This window comes from Lampris incognitus, chromosome 17 (genome assembly GCF_029633865.1).
Source record: "Lampris incognitus isolate fLamInc1 chromosome 17, fLamInc1.hap2, whole genome shotgun sequence".
Taxonomy (NCBI): Eukaryota; Metazoa; Chordata; class Actinopteri; order Lampriformes; family Lampridae; genus Lampris; species Lampris incognitus.
Window position 1 is genome coordinate 38,535,038 of NC_079227.1, and position 25,576 is coordinate 38,560,613.

The window sequence follows — 25,576 nt, forward strand, 5'->3', positions numbered from 1 at the left end:
ATTAGGAATGTTATAAATTCTGCAGAGGGGTATGTTTCATTAGGAATGTTCTGCAGAGGGGTATGTTTCATTAGGAATGTTCTGCAGAGGGGTAGGTTTCATTAGGACTGTTATAAATTCTGCAGAGGGGTAGGTTTTAAAGTGAACTTCCTTCGCTCTTCCGGTAGAACGTGTTGCCGGAAGTGACCTTTCAAGTTGCGTGATTGCGACGTCATCACATCGTGTCGCGCAGCGTCAGCCATCTAACAGGCGACGGCTGGGGTTTAATGTCCTGCTCAGCCTGATGACTGTTTTTCAGTAATTTATCCCTGCCGTGGATGACAGTCCCTGGGGGACAGTGAGGTCTTTCATGTAGATTCAGTCATTGAAGACTGGACCTGATGGAGGTGGTGGACAGCCCGCTTAACCTGGTAAGTTTCTGCTGCATTCGTGTTGCACTAGCAAGCTAAAGTTGCTGTCGCTAGCTGGAGGGCTAGCGTGCTGCGCGTTAGCCCTAGCCCTCCAGCTAGCGGGCTGCACGTTAGCCCTCCAGCTAGCTTAAGGCTGTTGGGTAAAGACCGCAGCTAGCGTCCCCGTGTTAGCCCCGCTGGAGCCCTCAGCACACAAAGCAAAGGCGTACTCGACGTGGTCGCCTTGCGCGTGTTCAGCAGCTCGCTACCTTAACGTGGTGTTTAAACGTGTTCTACACAACAGCCAGTAAGGTCTGCTGCCTGAAGTCTCGTTTGAATGATCGTGTTGTCAACACATCACAAACTGTTCTCAGTCTCGCCACCAAAACTCTGCTCTTCGTGGACCCAGCAATGCTGCGAGATGGCCACACGTATGTGTTGTCCCAGGCGTCCGTGTTGGATTGAAGCTTTGATGAAAACAGGAACGAGCCCTGAGGAAGTTGTGGGGAGGCCTGGCCTGCAGGAGGCTGACCTGCAGGAGGCCGACCTGCAGGAGGCCGGCCTGCAGGAGGCCGACCTGCAGAAGGCTGACCTGCAGAAGGCAGACCCAAAACTATTGCCTTACAATAAAAACGAGCTATTTACAGGGTGTAGCTACACGTAAAACCAAACGTGAAAAAGAAAAACAAGCAAATTAACAGTTAACTGAAAAACTCAACTCCCAGTAGTTGAGTTTAAACGTAACAAATGAACAAAACTCGACTCCTAACAGTTGAACTGAAATGAACATGTGCACAGGTCTGCACTCTGACGTTCCACAGCCCCTAAGAACAGCTCCAGAGCTACTGCTTAAATACTTCCCCTGAGCTGATCAGCAACGCCTCAGTTTAGGCTGCACCACTGTGGCAAGGAAAGCCAACACCTGGGACCCACTGAGATGATGGGACAACTGCTTGCGTTCCCACCCACTTTATCACAGAAGTACTTGCTGCAATGAAAACTGCTTCATTTGTTTTTCACCTTTATTTTGTGGTGTGTGATGTGTATAGATCAAATAGTGTGAATGAGCTGCTCTAATGGAAACATTTGCTTCGTCCTTGGTAACACCCGCCATCCTTTCCTTGCTGTATCTACGCACATCTTCCTCTGCTCTTCTAACTCTTTACAATTCACTTCTCAATACTTGCCATCCCTTTCCCATGCCGGTTGTCATCCTTCACCATTGCTCTCTCTGTCTCTTGTCCTCTTCCTATTTCTCCTCTTTTTCCACAGGCTCACCAGCAGTGTAGGAAAGCAGACCGACTGCTGGCAGCAGGAAAGTACGAAGAAGCCATATCCTGTCATGGAACAGCTGCAGGTGAGCTGGATGACACTGATATGTGGTTGCAGCACATCTTCAGTATATGTTTTATTTAACACTGAATTTGAGCTTAAGCTATAAATTAGTAGGTTTGGTGTTTACTTGGCTAGGCAAATCCCAAACCAGGGCAGCTAAAAAAAGGAATTGTTTACTACCTCCAAGTTTGGTGGGTATATTTTGCATCTGCTGAACCTGTGATGATCTGTTTAGCATATGTACCTTATATGTCACAACATCATACGAGGAGATGTCAGAAGCTAAATTGGGATTCTATAGCATGACTTATCAGGACTTATCTGCCACAAGTTTTTGGAGCATTTTATGGAAAACCTGTTCTGGGCCCATAGTTGTAAAGCTACCAGTATCAAGTTATCAGAATTACTCCTAGGAATCATGCTAAAAGTATGACTAGGACTAAAACCACCTGTACCTCAAAATGGGATGAAGGAATTTGTTGCAATGTTTTCCATATGCACTCTTATCTAGGACAGGGCCTTTGTAACCACGCAAGTGACATCCAGAGGGTACATACACTACCGTTCAAAAGTTTGGGGTCACCCAAACAATTTTGTGTTTTCCATGAAAAGTCACACTTATTCACCACCATATGTTGTGAAATGAATAGAAAATAGAGTCAAGACATTGACAAGGTTAGAAATAATGATTTGTATTTGAAATAAGATTTTTTTTACATCAAACTTTGCTTTCGTCAAAGAATCCTCCATTTGCAGCAATTACAGCATTGCAGACCTTTGGCATTCTAGCTGTTAATTTGTTGAGGTAATCTGGAGAAATTGCACCCCACGCTTCCAGAAGCAGCTCCCACAAGTTGGATTGGTTGGATGGGCACTTCTTGCGTACCATACGGTCAAGCTGCTCCCACAACAGCTCAATGGGGTTCAGATCTGGTGACTGCGCTGGCCACTCCATTACCGATAGAATACCAGCTGCCTGCTTCTGCTCTAAATAGTTCTTGCACAATTTGGAGGTGTGTTTAGGGTCATTGTCCTGTTGTAGGATGAAATTGGCTCCAATCAAGCGCTGTCCACTGGGTATGGCATGGCGTTGCAAAATGGAGTGATAGCCTTCCTTATTCAGAATCCCTTTTACCCTGTACAAATCTCCCACCTTACCAGCACCAAAGCAACCCCAGACCATCACATTACCTCCACCATGCTTAACAGATGGCGTCAGGCATTCTTCCAGCATCTTTTCATTTGTTCTGCGTCTCACAAACGTTCTTCTTTGTGATCCAAACACCTCAAACTTGGATTCATCCGTCCACAACACTTTTTTCCAGTCTTCCTCTGTCCAATGTCTGTGTTCTTTTGCCCATCTTAATCTTTTTCTTTTATTGGTCAGTCTCAGATATGGCTTTTTCTTTGCCACTCTGCCCTGAAGCCCAGAATCCCGCAGCCGCCTCTTCACTGTAGATGTTGACACTGGTGTTTTGCGGGTACTATTTAATGAAGATGCCAGTTGGGGACCTGTGAGGCGTCTGTTTATCAAACTAGAGACTCTAATGTACTTATCTTCTTGCTCAGTTGTGCAACGCGGCCTCCCACTTCTTTTTCTACTTTGGTTAGAGCCTGTTTGTGCTGTCCTCTGAAGGGAGTAGTACACACCGGTGTAGGAAATCTTCAATTTCTTAGCAATTTCTCGCATGGAATAGCCTTCATTTCTAAGAACAAGAATAGACTGTCGAGTTTCAGATGAAAGTTCTCTTTTTCTGGCCATTTTGAGCGTTTAATTGACCCCACAAATGTGATGCTCCAGAAACTCAATCTGCTCAAAGGAAGGTCAGTTTTGTAGCTTCTGTACCGAGCTAAACTGTTTTCAGATGTGTGAACATGATTGCACAATGGTTTTCTAAGCATCAATTAGCCTTCTGAGCCAATGAGCAAACACATTGTACCATTAGAACACTGGAGTGATAGTTGCTTGAAATGGGCCTCTATACACCTATGTAGATATTGCACCAAAAACCAGACATTTGCAGCTAGAATAGTCATTTACCACATTAGCAATGTATAGAGTGTATGTCTTTAAAGTTAAGACTAGTTTAAAGTTATCTTCATTGAAAAGTACAGTGCTTTTCCTTCAAAAATATGGACATTTCAATGTGACCCCAAACTTTTGAACGGTAGTGTAGTTGCACTCAAACAAGCACTTTACACTGCTCTCACTGAGCATAGTACCACCAACTCCAGGAAACGCTTCAACCTGCATGAAGGCAGCTTATTGTTGTGTTACTTTTTTTGAGTGGTGGGAAAATGAATGGAGGTGATCTTCAGCTAATCAGAGTTTGATTTATTAATGTACTCATGGATGTTTTTGAAGGACCCAAATTGAGCTATTGCAGTGCTTTTTTCAGTTTCTAAGAAGCGTAGTTATGAGAACTTTCACTTCCACGTAGATGGCACAAGATCTAGACATTGATGGACAGATTGCATCCCAAACAAGTCAGTCACAAAAAGGATTCACGATGGGTTAGGACATCTCGTGGTCTCTTAGATACTTGCAGACTTAGGAGATCATCCCGAGGAAGGGAATATTGGTGATATGCTCTCATTTGCATTGGGAAAATAGAACCAAATTTGCATCACTCTTGAGACTTTTCAGACAGTTAGAAACCAGCTTTCCTACTCTGAGGTGCTTGATAACTATGGGCCTTAATCTTAAACCCTCTAAGACACGAACCTATAAATGCTATAAGAGCTAAAGAGTCACCAACATCACAGGGGTATGCAGTTGCGATTGGGAAATTTCAGATGTAGTGTCTAAGTGGACTAGTATGTAGGTCATATCCTAGAGCAGGGGTTGAGAATCTTATCCAGAAAGGGCCTGTGTGGGTGCAGGTTTTCATTCCAACCAAGCAGTTGCCATCCTGAGTGTACTAATCAAGGTCCTTAGCAGAGACTTGTTGATTAGTAGAATCAAGTTTGTAATTGCTTGGTTGGAACAAAAGCCTGCTCCACACACCACATTGACCCTTTCTTGATAGGATTACCCATCCTATCCTGAACCATGTCTCCAGCCCTCAGCATTCCAACAGAGAAGTGCTACAAAAGTCCACCTACATGCACACATTGTGTTCTTCAGCACACACAGGGCAGTGGAAAATGTAGTATCGCTGCACCCATAAACTTTCAGGGGAACTGTTGCTTGTGCTTGGCACAGCTTGCCATATCATTGTGGTTACCTGAGTGCTACAAATCAATGCTGTCAGAGCAGAAGCTCGTTAAGATGAAGATGATGGCAAAGAAGAGTGAGATGCTGGCAGACAGAACAATGGAGGTGACAGGCAGGCTGAACTCAGCATCAGACAGAGACTGATTGTGATCTCTACCCACTAGGCTACAACATATGCTATTAGTTTTTATACATGTACCTTTTAGATTTGGAATAGTTTATTTTTCATTTTACCCTGTTCTTCTTGATCATGATAACGCATTAAAATTACAGAGTTTAAAATCTGCTTCAAAAGAAATATGTCTTTTCGTGGCATAGCTAACCTTTCATATAGAATAGGGGAAGATTAAACTGCTTGAATGTGTACCTGTTTCACTGAAGCAATACTGGGGGAAAAAGTGAAGGTCAACTGACGCTGTTGTTTTCATGCACCCACCAAGCCACTGTGCTGACCCTGTCTTCAAATTTGTTGTTCAATTCAATTAATTTTTTTCAATTCGAAACTTTATTGCAGACTCAGGGTCCATAACAGACAAAGACAAATAGATAAAAGACAAACCCCAGACAATACACAGAGGAAACACAATAAAATAACATGAATGGAACAAGTCAGTGTCTTAGAAGAAGGCAGCTATACCAGTGGTCCCACTGCCCTGATTGGTAGTGTGGCACTGAATCTTATATTAGTTAAACTCGGGATGATTACATTATCAGAGTAATTGAGCCGGCAGATAAATGTATACATGAGATTTCTTAGAAGAGCCTGAAAGGTGTTGACTCCTGCAGCCACAAACATCTCACTTGCACTACACCATCTGTCTTTTTAGTAGTATTCTCACTGCATCATATGAGCTACTCATACTCTCTGTAAGCTTGCTTTTTTGTAGTTTGACCACAGGTGTGCAGTATAAAGTGGTGTACAATATGTAGTTTGACCACAGGTGTGCAGTATAAAGTGGTGTACAATATGTAGTTTGACCACAGGTGTGCAGTATAAGGTGGTGTACAATATGTAGTTTGACCACAGGTGTGCAGTATAAAGTGGTGTACAATATGTAGTTTGACCACAGGTGTGCAGTATAAGGTGGTGTACAATATGTAGTTTGACCACAGGTGTGCAGTATAAGGTGGTGTACAATATGTAGTTTGACCACAGGTGTGCAGTATAAAGTGGTGTACAATATGTAGTTTGACCACAGGTGTGCAGTATAAGGTGGTGTACAATATGTAGTTTGACCACAGGTGTGCAGTATAAGGTGGTGTACAATATGTAGTTTTACCACAGGTGTGCAGTATAATGTGGTGTACAATATGTAGTTTGACCACAGGTGTGCAGTATAAGGTGGTGTACAATATGTAGTTTGACCACAGGTGTGCAGTATAAGGTGGTGTACAATATGTAGTGTGACCACACGTGTGTGGTATAAGGTGGTGTACAATATGTAGTTTGACCACAGGTGTGTGGTATAACATGGTGTACAATATGTAGTTTGACCACAGGTGTGCAGTATAAAGTGGTGTACAATATGTAGTGTGACCACACGTGTGTGGTATAAGGTGGTGTACAATATGTAGTTTGACCACAGGTGTGTGGTATAAGGTGGTGTACAATATGTAGTTTGACCACAGGTGTGCAGTATAAAGTGGTGTACAATATGTAGTTTGACCACAGGTGTGCAGTATAAGGTGGTGTACAATATGTAGTTTGACCACAGGTGTGCAGTATAAAGTGGTGTACAATATGTAGTTTGACCACAGGTGTGCAGTATAAGGTGGTGTACAATATGTAGTTTGACCACAGGTGTGCAGTATAAGGTGGTGTACAATATGTAGTTTGACCACAGGTGTGCAGTATAAAGTGGTGTACAATATGTAGTTTGACCACAGGTGTGCAGTATAAGGTGGTGTACAATATGTAGTTTGACCACAGGTGTGCAGTATAAGGTGGTGTACAATATGTAGTTTTACCACAGGTGTGCAGTATAATGTGGTGTACAATATGTAGTTTGACCACAGGTGTGCAGTATAAGGTGGTGTACAATATGTAGTTTGACCACAGGTGTGCAGTATAAGGTGGTGTACAATATGTAGTGTGACCACACGTGTGTGGTATAAGGTGGTGTACAATATGTAGTTTGACCACAGGTGTGTGGTATAACATGGTGTACAATATGTAGTTTGACCACAGGTGTGCAGTATAAAGTGGTGTACAATATGTAGTGTGACCACACGTGTGTGGTATAAGGTGGTGTACAATATGTAGTTTGACCACAGGTGTGTGGTATAAGGTGGTGTACAATATGTAGTTTGACCACAGGTGTGCAGTATAAAGTGGTGTACAATATGTAGTTTGACCACAGGTGTGCAGTATAAAGTGGTGTACAGTATGTAGTTTGACCACAGGTGTGCAGTATAAGGTGGTGTACAATATGTAGTTTGACCACAGGTGTGCAGTATAAGGTGGTGTACAATATGTAGTTTGACCACAGGTGTGTAGTATAAAGTGGTGTACAATATGTAGTGTGACCACAAGTGTGTGGTATAAGGTGGTGTACAATATGTAGTTTGACCACAGGTGTGTGGTATAAGGTGGTGTACAATATGTAGTTTGACAACAGGTGTGTAGTATAAAGTGGTGTACAATATGTAGTTTGACCACAGGTGTGCAGTATAAGGTGGTGTACAATATGTAGTTTGACCACAGGTGTGCAGTATAAGGTGGTGTACAATATGTAGTTTTACCACAGGTGTGCAGTATAATGTGGTGTACAATATGTAGTTTGACCACAGGTGTGCAGTATAAGGTGGTGTACAATATGTAGTTTGACCACAGGTGTGCAGTATAAGGTGGTGTACAATATGTAGTGTGACCACACGTGTGTGGTATAAGGTGGTGTACAATATGTAGTTTGACCACAGGTGTGTGGTATAACATGGTGTGCAATATGTAGTTTGACCACAGGTGTGCAGTATAAAGTGGTGTACAATATGTAGTGTGACCACACGTGTGTGGTATAAGGTGGTGTACAATATGTAGTTTGACCACAGGTGTGTGGTATAAGGTGGTGTACAATATGTAGTTTGACCACAGGTGTGCAGTATAAAGTGGTGTACAATATGTAGTTTGACCACAGGTGTGCAGTATAAAGTGGTGTACAGTATGTAGTTTGACCACAGGTGTGCAGTATAAGGTGGTGTACAATATGTAGTTTGACCACAGGTGTGCAGTATAAGGTGGTGTACAATATGTAGTTTGACCACAGGTGTGTAGTATAAAGTGGTGTACAATATGTAGTGTGACCACAAGTGTGTGGTATAAGGTGGTGTACAATATGTAGTTTGACCACAGGTGTGTGGTATAAGGTGGTGTACAATATGTAGTTTGACCACAGGTGTGTAGTATAAAGTGGTGTACAATATGTAGTGTGACCACAAGTGTGCAGTATAAAGTGGTGTACAATATGTAGTTTGACCACAGGTGTGCAGTATAAAGTGGTGTACAATATGTAGTTTGACCACAGGTGTGCAGTATAAAGTGGTGTACAGTATGTAGTGTGACCACACGTGTGTGGTATAAGGTGGTGTACAATATGTAGTTTGACCACAGGTGTGTGGTATAAGGTGGTGTACAATATGTAGTTTGACCACAGGTGTGCAGTATAAAGTGGTGTACAATATGTAGTTTGACCACAGGTGTGTGGTATAAGGTGGTGTACAATATGTAGTTTGACCACAGGTGTGCAGTATAAAGTGGTGTACAGTATGTAGTTTGACCACAGGTGTGCAGTATAAGGTGGTGTACAATATGTAGTTTGACCACAGGTGTGCAGTATAAGGTGGTGTACAATATGTAGTTTGACCACAGGTGTGTAGTATAAAGTGGTGTACAATATGTAGTGTGACCACACGTGTGTGGTATAAGGTGGTGTACAATATGTAGTTTGACCACAGGTGTGTGGTATAAGGTGGTGTACAATATGTAGTTTGACCACAGGTGTGCAGTATAAAGTGGTGTACAATATGTAGTTTGACCACAGGTGTGCAGTATAAAGTAGTGTACAATATGTAGTTTGACAACAGGTGTGCAGTATAAAGTGGTGTACAATATGTAGTTTGACCACAGGTGTGCAGTATAAAGTGGTGTACAATATGTAGTTTGACCACAGGTGTGCAGTATAAAGTGGTGTACAGTATGTAGTTTGACCACAGGTGTGCAGTATAAGGTGGTGTACAATATGTAGTTTGACCACAGGTGTGCAGTATAAAGTGGTGTACAGTATGTAGTGTGACCACACGTGTGTGGTATAAGGTGGTGTACAATATGTAGTTTGACCACAGGTGTGTGGTATAAGGTGGTGTACAATATGTAGTTTGACCACAGGTGTGCAGTATAAAGTGGTGTACAATATGTAGTTTGACCACAGGTGTGCAGTATAAAGTGGTGTACAGTATGTAGTTTGACCACAGGTGTGCAGTATAAGGTGGTGTACAATATGTAGTTTGACCACAGGTGTGCAGTATAAGGTGGTGTACAATATGTAGTTTGACCACAGGTGTGTAGTATAAAGTGGTGTACAATATGTAGTGTGACCACACGTGTGTGGTATAAGGTGGTGTACAATATGTAGTTTGACCACAGGTGTGTGGTATAAGGTGGTGTACAATATGTAGTTTGACCACAGGTGTGTGGTATAAGGTGGTGTACAATATGTAGTTTGACCACAGGTGTGCAGTATAAAGTGGTGTACAATATGTAGTTTGACAACAGGTGTGCAGTATAAGGTGGTGTACAATTTGTAGTTTGACCACAGGTGTGCAGTATAAGGTGGTGTACAATATGTAGTTTGACCACAGGTGTGCAGTATAAAGTGGTGTACAATATGTAGTTTGACAACAGGTGTGCAGTATAAAGTGGTGTACAATATGTAGTTTGACCACAGGTGTGCAGTATAAAGTGGTGTACAATATGTAGTTTGACCACAGGTGTGCAGTATAAAGTGGTGTACAATATGTAGTGTGACCACACCTGTGCAGTATAAAGCGGTGTACAATCTGTAGTTTAATCACAGGTGTGCAGTATAAAGTAAAGAAAATATTGTCTGTACCGGTGGTACCATCAACAGTCCATGGTAGAGATGATTTATACTTGTTGAGAGCTCCCACTTCTTTCCAAAAATTAGCAGGATTAATTCCTATCAGTTTCTGAGCCATGAAATCTGCCCTCACGGCTTGCTTATTTTGACAGACGAAGCGAATGGTGTACTTGTATCTTGCATTAGTGAGCTTCTTGTGTTCCAGCTCAGGCCCTTATCTTGGTCTGCCTGCCATAGCCCATGATTTAAAGGCTTCGCGGGCTTCTTCGTGATACCCAGCTACATACTTGTTCTAAACAAGCCTGATGTTATGTGTCTTACTTTTATATTTATAGTAAGGCTTACTACCTTCATACAGAGCACTATCAATATCATCATACATGCAGCAGAGATCTCTCCTATGCCTCATATCCTTACAATTAATGTCTCTGCACATAACTGCATCTCTGAGCAGATGTATATTAGCAAGGTTTCATCTGTATGGGCATGATAGGCTAAGATGTCCTCCTTTGTAAGAGTTGACTAGTCCAACCTTCCTGTATCATCACTATCTCTATTACTAGCTAGCACAGGTAGATGTTCAACATTTATAGCCATAGCAAGAGGTATGTGGTCAGTCGTTGCTGCCCCATACATAATACCCATAACTCCCCAACGAGGCATGTGCATCAGCAGTGCAAATACTACAGTGGTCCAGCCATGATGTAGTATGCCAGGCATCACTTATGTATGTATAACTATATGTAGGCAACAAGACCTTGCTTGACAATATAAGATTATTTTCTTGACAAAACTGAGCCACGTGATTAGCAAATAAGGAATTCCTGTCTGTTGTTGTTGCTGTTGCTCTTTAAACATTTTTCTGTACAGGCCCAGATCAGTGGTCACGACTGTCGCCAAGGGCCATGCACAAGTTTTGATGGCGATCTTACACTACAGTAGTTGATTTCACTAGTTAGTCCCCTCCATTCAGTTGAAGGGGTGGTAATAATAATAATAATCTTTATTTTTATAGCACCTTCCATACATAAAATGCAGCTCAAAGTGCTTTACATTAAAAACAGGGGAAACAATAAAACTCAACAACAATACAGATGAACTAAGTTAAAAATAATAAAACACAGACCTAGGCAGAAAACATAAAACAAGGCAAGAAATAAAACGGCAGTAACGTGTTTAATGTGATGGTGTGGTTAGGTAGACCAGGAAGCATGCATACCCATGGGCCTTGATGAAGACCACTGGCCCAGACAGACTCCAGGCTTTGGCTGTATACCATCTCTGCAGGCCTACCGTTAGGACCATGGCTTCTGTTACAAGTGTCGGTGTTGGCCTAGAAGCTATAAGTAGCAGGTTCTGTGTGGCGCTGTACGCTGTACACACAACCCCCCCCCCCGCCCCCCAGCTCAACTGTCCACCAGGAAAATGATGAAGCAATACTTGTTTACCCGTAGTAAGGATCCACCATGAAGTTACTCCAGAGCTCATGCAGACTGATAACGTCATGGGGACTGGACAGACACGTTACTCTGACTTGATAGAATGTCGTGTCAACCCCCATTTATCATTATCAAGCTATGCTTAACTTTATTAGTTTATAATCTGCTTTTTGAAACTGCACGAGTGAAAGGTGACCAGGCCCAGTGAACAGGATGTTTGAACAATACGAACTTGAAGACAGACAGACAGACAGATACTTTATTGATCCTGAGAGAAGTTAAAGCCTCATTACAGTTTGTGTAATCCAAAGGCATACTCAAAAATACAATAGCAAGGGTGTCCAGGTAGCATAGCGGTCTATTCCGTTGTCTACCAACACGGGGATCGCCAGTTCGAATCCCCGTGCTGCCCCCAACTTGGTCGGGCATCCCGACAGACACAATTGGCTGTGTCTGTGGGTGGGAAGCCGGATGTGGGTATGTGTCCTGGTCGCTGCACTAGCGCCTCCTCTGGTCAGTCGTGGTGCCTGTTCGGGGGGGGGGGACTGGGGGAACCGTGTGATCCTCCCACGCACTACGTCCCCCTGGTGAAACTCCTCACTGTCAGGTGAGGAGAAGCGGCTGGTGACTCCACATGTATGGGAGGAGGCATGTGGTAGCCTGCAGCCCTCCCCGGATCAGCAGAGGGGGTGGAGCAGAGACCGGGACGGCTCAGAAGAGTGGGGTAATTGGCCAAGTACAACTGGGGAGAAAAAGGGGGGAAATCCACAAAAAAAACATATGATAGCAAGAATATAAAGCAGAAACTATAGGTAATATACATAATATAGAGAACTAGACTAAACTGAAGTACTTGGTGCCTGTAGAATAAAGAGTTAGTATAGTGTGTGTGTTTGTGTGTGTGTGTGTGTGTGTGTGTGTATGTATATAATATGGCAGATTGACAAGACCGCCATGGGTGCTGGGAAACAGGGAACAAGCTGAAAGAAGAAGAAGAAGAAGAAGAGTAGAATAAAGACGTGTAGTTGTATATAAAGGCAGAAAGGCCGTGTTATACCGAGACTATACACACAAAAAGGAAACGTGTCTGCACACGGTGCAGTTTCATAAGGTGAGCAGTGGCATGTAATGGGTTGTGTTCACCACGAGACATAGGAGGCGTCAGTGAGGCAAACGGTGAACAAGTGAATGATTTTATTTTCAACTTTTATAACAAAAAATGGCGGCATGGTGGCGCAGTGGTTAGCACGGTCCCCTCACAGCAAGAAGGTCCTGGGTTCGAGCCCCGGGGTAGTCCAACCTTGGGGGTCGTCCCGGGTCGTCCTCTGTGTGGAGTTTGCATGTTCTCCCCGTGTGTGTGGGTTTCCCCCCGGGTTCTCCGGTTTCCTCCCACAGTCCAAAGACATGTAGGTCAGGTGACTCAGCCATACTAAATTGTCCCTAGGTGTGTGTGTGTGTGTGTGTGTGTGTGTGTGTGTGTGTGTGTGTGTGTGTGTGTGTGTGGGCCCTGTGATGGCCCTGTGATGGCCTGGCGGCCTGTCCAGGGTGTCTCCCCGCCTACCGCCCAATGACTGCTGGGATAGGCACCAGCATCCCTGAGAGCAGGATGAGCGGTGCGGCGAATGGATGGATGGTGGATAATGGATGGATGGATAATGGATGGTGGATAATGGATGGATGGATGGTGGATAATGGATGGTGGATAGTGGATGGATGGATAATGGATGGTGGATAATGGATGGATGGATAATGGATGGATGGATGGATAATGGATGGATGGATGGATAATGGATGGATGGATAATGGATGGTGGATAATGGATGGTGGATAATGGATGGATGGATAATGGATGGTGGATAATGGATGGATGGATAATGGATGGATGGATAATGGATGGTGGATAATGGATGGATGGATAATGGATGGATGGATAATGAATGGATGGTGGATAATGGATGGATGGATAATGGATGGATGGATAATGGATGGTGGATAATGGATGGATGGATAATGGATGGATGGATAACAAACAGTAGGAAAGATGGCTGGACTGAAGGGAGGTTGGAACTTCCCTTGACAGTTTTCAGAAAAGTCTTGTTGGTCAAAAGCTTGAAAAATGTTGAGGCAGCGTTCCCTATGACCCTCACACGGTTTGCATAAAGAGACCTCCTCCTCCTCCTCCTCCTCCTCCACGGTTTTTAAAGGTCGGCGTGTTATTGGTTCACTCCTCACATCGCGGACTCAGACATGGCCTACAGTGAGTGCAGTGAACGTACTTCCTACATGAAGGCCAAAGGTCGTACCCAAACCGCGTTGCGTGTTTGAGGTCCAGAGAGCTTCACAACGCAGCATTCTGGGCAGAGGGTGGAGGAGCGCTCATCAGCTGACGTGACAGGAAGTTGTTTCCCCGGATGGAGGATGCAGCGTCCTGTATGCCAGCACTGAAAATGAAAAGGAACTGATCTAATTACACGTCAGAAAATGAGGACGTGGTATCTACATGAAAACATGACCTTCTTTCAGATCATTTGTGTGGCTGGTGCTGTTCCGGAAGGGATGGAGCAGGAATGCCATTTTGGTCTGGAGAACGGTGGGTAGTATGAGTTAGGTTTTTACCCGTGAGGTGGGAACATGTGATTTCTGGGAACGTTAACATGGAATTTAAGCGAGTCATCAAAAAGCTGTCATGCCAGGATGCCGCTGGTCATTTCAGTATAAACTCTCCACGCCGGGTAGGACGGACCCTCGTGTCCCCGTGGCAGTGCGGTGGTCTGAACAGGGCTTTTCATATGACACATGCATCGACTGGCATTTCCTGTTTGTGTACGGACGCGACGTGACTCACGTCATCTGCAAATATCAAAGGTCATGGAGTGACTCTTCCACGTCACCGCGGTCTGATAGGTTCATGTGAGGAACCCTGGCTTATTTGCAGACGGTTTCACACCAAAGTGTCCCACCGTCCCACCATCCGTCAGCTTGTGAGCCTCTGGCTCCATACTTGAAGTATACACTCCAGTAAGCTGTCATGTAGTCCAGCCAACCGCAAACTGAAGGGATCCAGGTGGGTGACATTCTACAGCAATGAAAGCCGTAGAAATAACGTACCAAAAACTTTTTCGTAAACATGAAACACGTGTACACTTCTAAAATGGTCTTTGTAGAAACGCTGTGGGCTGATCCACCAACAAGGAAACAAGTCAACAACAGGAAGGAAACAAGTCAAGATAGTTTCATACTTTACCTTTTTTCTGCTCCTCCCATTGAAAAGCAAAGTGACATTCAGATAGATAGAGGACAGGCGGTTACATGGGGCAATTCCCAAGCGTTGCCCACATCTGTATCACCGTATATGATTCTGCAGCAGCACATCTGTATCACTGTATATAATTCTGCAGCAGCACATCTGTATCACTGTATGATTCTGCAGCAGCACATCTGTATCACTGTATATGATTCTGCAGCAGCACATCTGTATCACTATGATTCTGCAGCAGCACGTGTATCACTGTATATAATTCTGCAGCAGCACATCTGTATAACTATGATTCTGCAGCAGCACTTGTATCACTGTATATGATTCTGCAGCAGCACATCTGTGTCACTGTTTATGATTCTGCAGCAGCACATCTATATCACCGTATGAGTCTGCAGCAGCACATCTGTATCACTATGATTCTGCAGCAGCATCACTTTAAATGATTCTGCAGCAGCACATCTGAATCACTATATGATTCTGCAGCAGCACAGCTGTATCGCCGTATATGATTCTGCAGCGGCACACCTGTATCACCGTATATGATTCTGCAGCGGCACATCTGTATCGCCGTATATGATTCTGCAGCGGCACATCTGTACCACTGTATATGATTCTGCAGCAGCACATCTGTACCACTGTATATGATTCTGCAGCAGCACATCTGTACCACTGTATATGATTCTGCAGCAGCACATCTTTATCACAGTATATAATTCTGCAGCAGCACATCTGTATCACTGTATATGATTCTGCAGCAGCACATCTGTATCACTATGATTCTGCAGCAGCACGTGTATCACTGTATATGATTCTGCAGCAGCATATCTGTGTCACTGTATATGATTCTGCAGCAGCATATCTGTGTCACTGTATATGATTCTGCAGCAGCATATCTGTGTCACTGTATATGATTCTGCAACAGCATATCTGTGTCACTGTATATGATTCTGCAGCAGCATATCTGTGTCACTGTATATGATTCTGCAGCAGCATATCTGTGTCACTGTATATGATTCTGCAGCAGCACATCTATATCACCGTATGAGTCTGCAGCAGCACATCTGTATCACTATGATTCTGCAGCAGCATCACTGTAGATGATTCTGCAGCAGCACAGCTGTATCGCCGTATATGATTCTTCAGCAGCACATCTGTATCGCTGTATATGATTCTGCAGCAGCACATCTGTATTACTGTGATTCTGCAGCAGCACATCTGTATCACTGTGATTCTGCAGCAGCACATCTTAATCACCGTATGTGAGTCTGCAGCATCACATCTGTATCACTTTATATGATTCTGCAGCAGCACATCTGTATCACCTTATATGATTCTGCAGCAGCACATCAGTATCGCCGTATATGATTCTGCAGCAGCACATCTGTATCGCCGTATATGATTCTTCAGCAGCACATCTGTATCGCTGTATATGATTCTGCAGCAGCACATCTGTATTACTATGTGATTCTGCAGCAGCACATCTGTATCAATGTGATTCTGCAGCAGCACATCTGTATCACTGATTCTGCAGCAGCACATCTTTATCACCGTATGAGTCTGGAGCAGCACATCTGTATCACTATATGATTCTGCAGCATCACATCTGTATCACCTTATATGATTCTGCAGCAGCACATCTGTATCGCCGTATATGATTCTGCGGCAGCACATCTGTATCGCCGTATATGATTCTGCAGCAGCACATCTGTATCGCCGTATATGATTCTGCGGCAGCACATCTGTATCGCCGTATATGATTCTGCAGCAGCACATCTGTACCACTGTATGATTCTGCAGCAGCAAATCTTTATCACCGTATATGATTCTGCAGCAGCACATCTGTATCACTATATGATTCTGCAGCAGCACATCTACATCGCCGTATATGATTCTTCAGCAGCACATCTGTATCGCTGTATATGATTCTGCAGCAGCACATCTGTATCACTATGTGATTCTGCAGCAGCACATCTGTATCACTATGATTCTGCAGCAGCACATCTTTATCACCCTATGTGAGTCTGCAGCAGCACATCTGTATCACTATATGATTCTGCAGCAGCACATCTATATCACTATATGATTCTGCAGCAGCACATCTGTATCACTATATGATTCTGCAGCAGCACATCTGTATCACTATATGATTCTGCAGCAGCACATCTGTATCACTGATTCTGCAGCAGCACATCTGTATCACTATATGATTCTGCAGCAGCACATTGCTTTAAGAGCAGGTACGCTGAGTCAGGTTAACCTCCTTAAATAAAACTGAGATTTTCAGAGGTAAAAGAAAAAAAATGGACGTCATTGTGTGTTTGAAATTGTAGGCCGTTCTGTGGAACACAGTCCTCAGTCTTTTCAACCCCAAGAGGATCGTGTGGTTGTAATTTTGGAAAATAAAAACAGTAAATTTGCAGTGGCGTGTATGCCACACTGCAGCAGCACGTGTTTGTTTATATTAGTGCTGCACGATTTGGTGAAAAAGTCATATTGCAATTATTGTGGACAATGTTGCAATTCCAATATAATAAATTATACAAATAATACAAATTTGTTGCGTTGCCGGGACATGCAGTGACTTTCATTTTGCATGTTTTACACAGTACCTCTTTATGCTCAATGTCACAGAGCTGGAATCCAAAATATCGCCGTATAACACAGGTCGCCATTTCTTTTTGGTTTTTTGTTTTTTACCACCAGTTCATCAGCGTTAACCTGCTCATTGTTGTCGGTATTCATTTTTTCTTTCTGGTCTGCACACAGCACACTGGAGTCATGTGACTGTTGACTGCACGAGCTTCACTACCTCAACAGAGACTGATTGGTCATCTCTCAATTATGGGTGTAGATATGCAGACTGCACACAAACAGATGTCCACATACACACACACACATTTTATTATTTAATTAAATCGCAGCCGTTTGCGGTTATATCAGTGCAGAGGCTGACATTGCCGTTGTGGTTAGATTAATCATGCAGCACGAGTTTTTATCTCAATAGATGGAGAGACCCAAGGCAGAGACCCTCATCCATGCCTTCATCACCTCCTGTCTGGATTAGTGCAATGGAGTCCTGTCTGGGGTACCTAGCAAAGCCCTAGACAGGCTTCAGTATGTGCAGAATTCAGCTGCCAGGGTGCTCACCCTCACTAAGCCCTGGCAACACATCACTCCCACCCTTGTCCACCTTCACTGGCTCCCGCTCAAATCCCGCATTTCCTATAAAATCCTCCTCCTCACCTATAAATCCCTCCATGCCCTTACCCCCCAGTACCTATCAGACCTCCTCAACCCCTATATTCCATCCCGGAATCTGTGGTCCACATACACGGGCCTGCTTTCCATCCCCCACACCAGCCTGCGGACTTTTGTGGCTAGAGCCTGTAATGTGGCAGTCTCCACCCTCTGGAACTCTATTCCAGCAGAGATCCACAACGCTGCTTCTTTGGACAATTTTACAAGACTACTGAAAACCTGCCTTTTTACTAAGGCCTATGGTCTGTAGTCTTTTAATCTTTGTTTTAATCTTCTTTTTTTTCTTATCTAGTGTAAAGCTTCCTTGGGTTCCTTGTAGGGGTGTTAGAAAATAATACACTCCACGATATTGTCTTTTGTGATACTGTATTGATTCTCAAAACCACTATATGGATTTTTAATTGTTTACATGCAAAGGTTGGTGACAAACATGTGTTGTGTGTAACCCCACGACTGCTAGATAAGTGTTGTAATCTTTCTTCAGCCATTTGACTCTTCCACTCCAACCCAACAACGTGAACTGAGACAGGAAGTAGCATAAGCACAAAGAACACAGGCATATGAAACCATAATATATCACCTTTTTTACGGTGTCACAATGTATCACCTTTCTTACAGTATCACAATATATAACCTTTCTTACGATATCACAGTGTATCGCCTTTCTTACAGTATCACAATATATCACCTTTCTTACAGTATCACAATATATCACCTTTCTTACAGAATCACAATATATCACCTTTCTTACAGTATCACAATATATCACCTGTCTTACAGAATCACAATATATCACCTTTCTTACAGAATCACAATATATCACCTTTCTTACAGTATCACAATATATCACCTTTCTTACAGTATCACAATATATCACCTTTCTTACAGTATCACAATATATCACCTTTCTTACGATATCACAGTGTATCGCCTTTCTTACAGTATCACAATATATCACCTTTCTTACAGTATCACAATATATCACCTTTCTTACAGAATCACAATATATCACCTTTCTTACAGTATCACAATATATCACCTGTCTTACAGAATCACAATATATCACCTTTCTTACAGAATCACAATATATCACCTTTCTTACAGTATCACAATATATCACCTTTCTTACAGTATCACAATATATCACCTTTCTTACAGTATCACAATATATCACCTTTCTTACAGTGTCACAATATATCACCTTTCTCACAGTATCACAATATATCACCTTTCTCACAGTATCACAATATATCACCTTTCTTACAGTGTCACAATATATCACCTTTCTCACAGTATCACAATATATCACCTTTCTCACAGTATCACAATATATCACCTTTCTTACAGTATCACAATATATCACCTTTCTTACAGAATCACAATATATCACCTTTCTTACAGTATCACAATATATCACCTGTCTTACAGAATCACAATATATCACCTTTCTTACAGAATCACAATATATCACCTTTCTTACAGTATCACAATATATCACCTTTCTTACAGTATCACAATATATCACCTTTCTTACAGTATCACAATATATCACCTTTCTTACAGTGTCACAATATATCACCTTTCTCACAGTATCACAATATATCACCTTTCTCACAGTATCACAATATATCACCTTTCTTACAGTATCACAATATATCACCTTTCTCACAGTATCACAATATATCACCTTTCTCACAGTATCACAATATATCACCTTTCTCACAGTATCACAATATATCACCTTTCTTACAGTGTCACAATATATCACCTTTCTCACAGTATCACAATATATCACCTTTCTCACAGTATCACAATATATCACCTTTCTCACAGTATCACAATATATCACCTTTCTTACAGAATCACAATATATCACCTTTCTCACAGTATCACAATATATCACCTGTCTTACAGAATCACAATATATCACCTTTCTTACAGAATCACAATATATCACCTTTCTTACAGTATCACAATATATCACCTTTCTTACAGAATCACAATATATCACCTTTCTTACAGAATCACAATATATCACCTTTCTTACAGTATCACAATATATCACCTGTCTTACAGAATCACAATATATCACCTTTCTTACAGTATCACAATATATCACCTTTCTTACAGAATCACAATATATCACCTTTCTTACAGTATCACAATATATCACCTGTCTTACAGAATCACAATATATCACCTTTCTTACAGAATCACAATATATCACCTTTCTTACAGTATCACAATGTATCACCTTTCTTACAGTATCACAATATATCACCTTTCTTACAGTATCACAATATATCACCTTTCTTACAGTGTCACAATATATCACCTTTCTCACAGTATCACAATATATCACCTTTCTCACAGTATCACAATATATCACCTTTCTTACAGTGTCACAATATATCACCTTTCTCACAGTATCACAATATATCACCTTTCTCACAGTATCACAATATATCACCTTTCTCACAGTATCACAATATATCACCTTTCTGACAGTACCACAATATATCACCTTTCTCACAGTATCACAATATATCACCTTTCTGACAGTACCACAATATATCACCTTTCTTACAGTATCACAATAAATCATGATATATTGAGTCGTAACCCTGTATCGTGATACGTATCGTATTGCCAGACTCACCAGTACACAACCCTAGTTCCTTGAGAGGCGCTACACAAAACTAAGCTGTTGTTGTTTTCAGTTGGACATTGGGTTTCAAGATGAAATAACTGGCTGAAGTCCCAGTGCCTGCTTTAACTATTCTGTGTCTCTGTCTGTCTCTCTCCCTCTCTCTCTCTCTCTCAGAGCTATTGAGAGATGCCATGAAGCTGACAGAGTGTGAGCAGGTAAGAACATTTGCATATTGTGTATGTGAAACACCATTGGGGTTGGTGAGTAAGTTTCATTTATGGGAGACGCATGGCGTAGAGACGTTTAGTCTTTTTCTGTCCTACACTTATACCCGCTGCATTATTTTCCTGTCCTACACTTGAACCCGTTGCATTAGAGGGCAGTGTTGCATTTACAAAACAAATTACACAGGAACAGCTGAAGAAATCTGGAAACAGAAACAAGGAACATGAAAAAAAGAAAGAAATGAAGCAAGGGAAGCCTCCGTATGTTCCAGCTTTCTGTTTAGACCCGTGTTGTCTTATCTTCTGAACGGTGTATCTGTGTGTTGTGTTAGCTCCTTTGTCCACGCAGCTTTTTATTTCTTGAGTTAGTTTTGGGCTGGCGAATCTTCTTGCCTGCTCCATCAGTCAGTACTGGTGTCACGTGTCGTTCTACCGGTGGGCACATCCACATCTCTGCAAGCCACGGTCACCCAGAAACCACTTCTCTGCGATGGTTTCCAAGAGATGTGTAAATGTGCCCATGCAGAAGCCGCTCACAGCCACACTTCTACTGACTAGTCTGTCTGTCTGAGCTCGGCGCTGCCGACACACACAACACACACACCCCAGTATAGAAAGTGATGTCCTCTCCCGTTATCTCTCACAGTCATGCTGCACTTTTGTTTATATATAAAACCTTACACTCACAAGTTATGTTCTATGGACAAAATAAAAATACAAGATCAGCTTTTTCTGGTTTGATCATTTATGTGAGGGTGTCGGGGTGGCGTGGAGGTCTATTGCGTTGCCTACCAACACAGGGATCGAATGGTCGAATCCCCGTGTTACCTCCGGCTTGGTCGGGCGTCCCTACGGACACAATTGGCCGTGTCTGCGGGTGGGAAGCCGGATGTGGGTGTGTATCCTGGTCGCTGCATTAGCGCCTCCTCTGGTCGGTCAGGGCACCTGTTTGGGGGGGGGGGCCGGGGGGGAATAGCGTGATCCTCCAACACGCTACGTCCCCCTGGCGAGACTCCTCACTGTCAGGTGAAAAGAAGCGGCTGGTGACTCCACATGTATCGGAGGAGTCATGTGGTGGTCTGCAGCCCTCCGCGGATCGGCAGAGGGGGTGGAGCAGAGACCGGGACGGCTGGGATCAGTGGGGTGATTGCCCAAGTACAATTGGGGAGAAAAGGGGGTAAAATGTAAAAATAAATGATTGAATGAATGTGATGCTCTTTATTGACATGTTCATGTTAGTGTTCCTGTTTTTGGTCTTCTCTTTCCATTGAGCTGTGTCATATTTCTTCTTCTCGTGCTTCTTTTTCTTTCTTTCATCATCATCATCAGAATAATGGAGATTAATTTTAGGTAGTTAATTGATTCATCATTAATGTTTTGAGTGATGACTCAAGTCTTGTCATTTTCTTTCCCGAGGCTCGTCTGTCCATGGAGCTGCAGATGGACAGCCACATTAAGCAGCAGCGGCTGATCCAAGAGCGCTGGAAGAGAGAAGCCCGCCGCGAGGCCATCATAGCCCAGCCCAGCCTGCCGAAGCCCCCTGCCAAGCCAGCCATGCCCTCCCAAACCCAAGCAACCATCCAGCTCCAACCCCAGGCCCCCGCAGCCCTGGCTGCTACCGAGGGTGGAGGAACCATTGAGAGAGAGTATGACACTTTACTCTACCAGCTCCAGACTCGACGCACCGGTCTTTCCACACCTCCGCCTCCCCAGTGCTCTGGCTCCAAGACCACCAAAGATGACAAAACCCGCCTAGAGGAGCAGCAGACCACCATCGAGGGCCTGCGGCGGCTGGTGGAAGAGCTGATAGATGAAAACCAGCGGCTGTCCACGGAGAACGAGCGGCTTCGCTTTGAAAACGCCCGGCTCCACTCGGAGGCTGCCGACGCAGCGGACTTCGTGGAGCGCTCAGAGCTCTGGATCCTGCCGCAGGCAGGGGGCGCTGTGGGAGCAGGAGGCGGACAGGAGAAGAAAACAACCGGGAAGGGGAAGGAGATCGCCATCCCCCAGCTCCCGCCGCTGGAGATGCCTGCTCAGGAAGACCTGTGTCTGGATGACCTGCCTACGCTGGAGCTGCCGGAGGACATCCAGAATGAACTGCAGGAGTTGCTGGACCGAGATAAAATGTAAGTGTAGGGTCAGACGCACAAACTGGCAGACAGACCTGCACAGACCTGCTGCGGAAGCAAGCAGAGCGGGAGCGAGACAAACACTGGCTTATTGAACTGGGATAGGGTGCAGGCGTAAAGCATATCGCTGCTGCTGATGGAGGGGAAAAGAAGACCCGCGCAGATTTCACGTTTTTCTTACTTGAGTCAATCCATAGGCAACTATGTTCTGTGTGAAATTCATGACCTGTGGGCTGTCATACTTGTTCAAAGACCCACTGTTCACTTCAAAATTGAAACATCAATGAGAAAATTCCTCCTTCTATCCCCCCTAGAAAAATACTTGTGGCATATCTATAGTTTTCCACACTATAGCAGAAATGTGAACAAACAGACCAACACACAAAGACGAGTGAACCAGGACAAGAAGTACACACAGCTTGCAGGCTTGGAAACACGAGCGGGACACATCTTCTCAGATTGGCATGCAAACGTAGTACACATTTTTAAAGGCACATGTATGAACGAATGGACACTACAGGAAAAGCAGTCTGGACTGCAGTAAGTACACACACCTCATGACTCTACAGTACACTGAAACAAACTCGCCTTTCGCTCTCAATCCAGCGGCTCCGGCACGCATCGAAAGAAAGGCCGACTGATGTACTGGCAGCCCAGCTAGCATCGGTAAAAGCAGACAAAACGATGTCCACAATTGTCCTGCCTCCAAACTCTTCACTCTTTCATGGAAGTTGTGCCTTGGAAAACTACTAAAATATGCCGTGTTGCCACGTGCACCATCGATTCCGTTGTTGTAAGGGGACAATTGTGTTTTGAACGGTGTCTGTTAGAAACCTCGTATGGATGGCCAGGAACCTGACTTACAAGTGGACAGACTAGCGGGAAATAATAGCTCTGAAACTCTTTTAAGTTTCGCCCACAGCTAAAGTCGACGTCATCAAAAAAACAGAACATCTTGCGTCCGGGTGGCGTGGCGGTCTATTCCGTTTCAAATCCCCTGGTTACCTCCGGCTTCATCGGGTGTCCCTGCAGACACAACTGGCCGTGTCTGCAGGTGGGAAGCCGGACGTGGGTATGTGTCCCGGTCGCTGCAGTAGCGCCTCCTCTGGTCGGTCGGGGCACCTGTTCAGTGGGGGGGGGGGACTGGGGGGGGGAATAGCGTGATCCTCTCACGCGCTATGTCCACCTGGTGAAACTCCTCACTGTCAGGTGAGAAGAAGCGGCTGATGACTCCACGTGTATGGGAGGCGTGTGGTAGTCTGCAGCCCCCCCCCCCCCCGCCCCGGGTCAGCAGAGGGGGTGGAGCAGCGATCAGGGTGGCTCGGAAGAGTGGGGTAATTGGCCGGGTACAACTGGGGAGAAAAGTAACATCTTAGCTAGTCTCATATGTATCGGTATCAGAAAGCATGACAGGGTTGGCATCAGGTTTGTGGACATGAAGTATGCAGTGTAGCACAAAACTGCAGTACTTGGGGATGATCTGCTGTCTCCTGGCAGATGAATCCAGGCGAACACTGCCAGCCCAGTGTGGTTATTTTACTTTATTTTAGTTTAGTTTAGTTTTGGCAAAACCATTTCAGTTGAATCGGGTGGATCCAGATGACGGGTGGAGGAGAGCAACTCAAAGCTTTGTAGTCCATAAACGTTTGGAGTCAGATTGTGTAGACGGGGAGTGCATTAAATATCCGGCTGGTGTTCCTAATCTGTGTACTTGGTGTACACAACCCTGGTGTAAACCCTTCACAAATCATACTAGTGTTACGTGAGTGACACACCAGTTTTGGTTACAGACAACATTGTGTGTACACGGGAATAAAGGGACGGATTCTTGTATTATATCAGTGTTGAAACCTGCCGTGCGTGGCTGTGCTTGAACTGAACTGTGGATGAATGAACTTTTGTGCCAAGTCGTTTTTTCTCTCGGTCCTGCTTGAGGGAAGAGTGTTGTGTGAGGAAGAGTGTGGTGTGAGACGGTGTTTGGTAGTTGGCCGATGCATTTCAGCACAGCAGAGACTGAAGTGTACGCGTCTCGTTCAGCAGCACGTCTGTCTGTCCCACACGTGTGGACAGACAGACGTGCTGGTGCGGAGACGTGGAGCAAAGCGGCGTCCTCCTCTGTTCCCTCTCATGTCGTCACTTTTCCCGTTCTTTTCTCAGGTCTTCTCTCTTCTCGACTCTGCTCTTCCACTGACCGACCCCTGCTGCCCATGTTTCCCCCCCTCCTGTCCTTCCTGTCCTTCCTGTCCTTCCTGTGCATCCTGTGCGTGGTTCGCAGGGGAGAGATCTTTTCGTGTTCAGGTTTTAAAGAAAATACGTGTTAAATGGATTTATTTGCCCCACACCGCACCACGTCTGGCATGTCCAGTTGCTAGACAGCTGGCTAGTGTGGATTCGGGCGTGTCCGGGCTCGAGAAGGAGACCGTGGAGGTGGACGTGCTCCGGATGTGTGACTGTAGGTGTTGTTGGCTGTGTTTCAGTGTTGGTTCACCACATCCTGCACCAGAACACCTCCGCCCAGGGCTCCTTCCCCCGGCTGCGGTCCGGACCGCCCCCAGTACGATGTTGGGCTGGACGTTCAAGTTC

The 25,576-nt window shown here is 44.2% G+C and overlaps 1 protein-coding gene across 1 annotated transcript; it reads left to right on the forward strand.

Moving 5' to 3' along the window:
* Positions 1 to 248: 248 nt before the first annotated feature.
* nrbf2b (nuclear receptor binding factor 2b) lies at positions 249 to 25,234 on the forward strand. Its single transcript, XM_056297209.1, has 5 exons — positions 249 to 410; positions 1,662 to 1,746; positions 20,815 to 20,855; positions 22,281 to 22,990; positions 25,151 to 25,234. The coding sequence occupies exons 1-5, from the start codon at positions 381 to 383 to the stop codon at positions 25,182 to 25,184; spliced, it is 900 nt and encodes a 299-aa protein (XP_056153184.1). The 5' UTR covers positions 249 to 380; the 3' UTR covers positions 25,185 to 25,234.
* Positions 25,235 to 25,576: the final 342 nt, after the last annotated feature.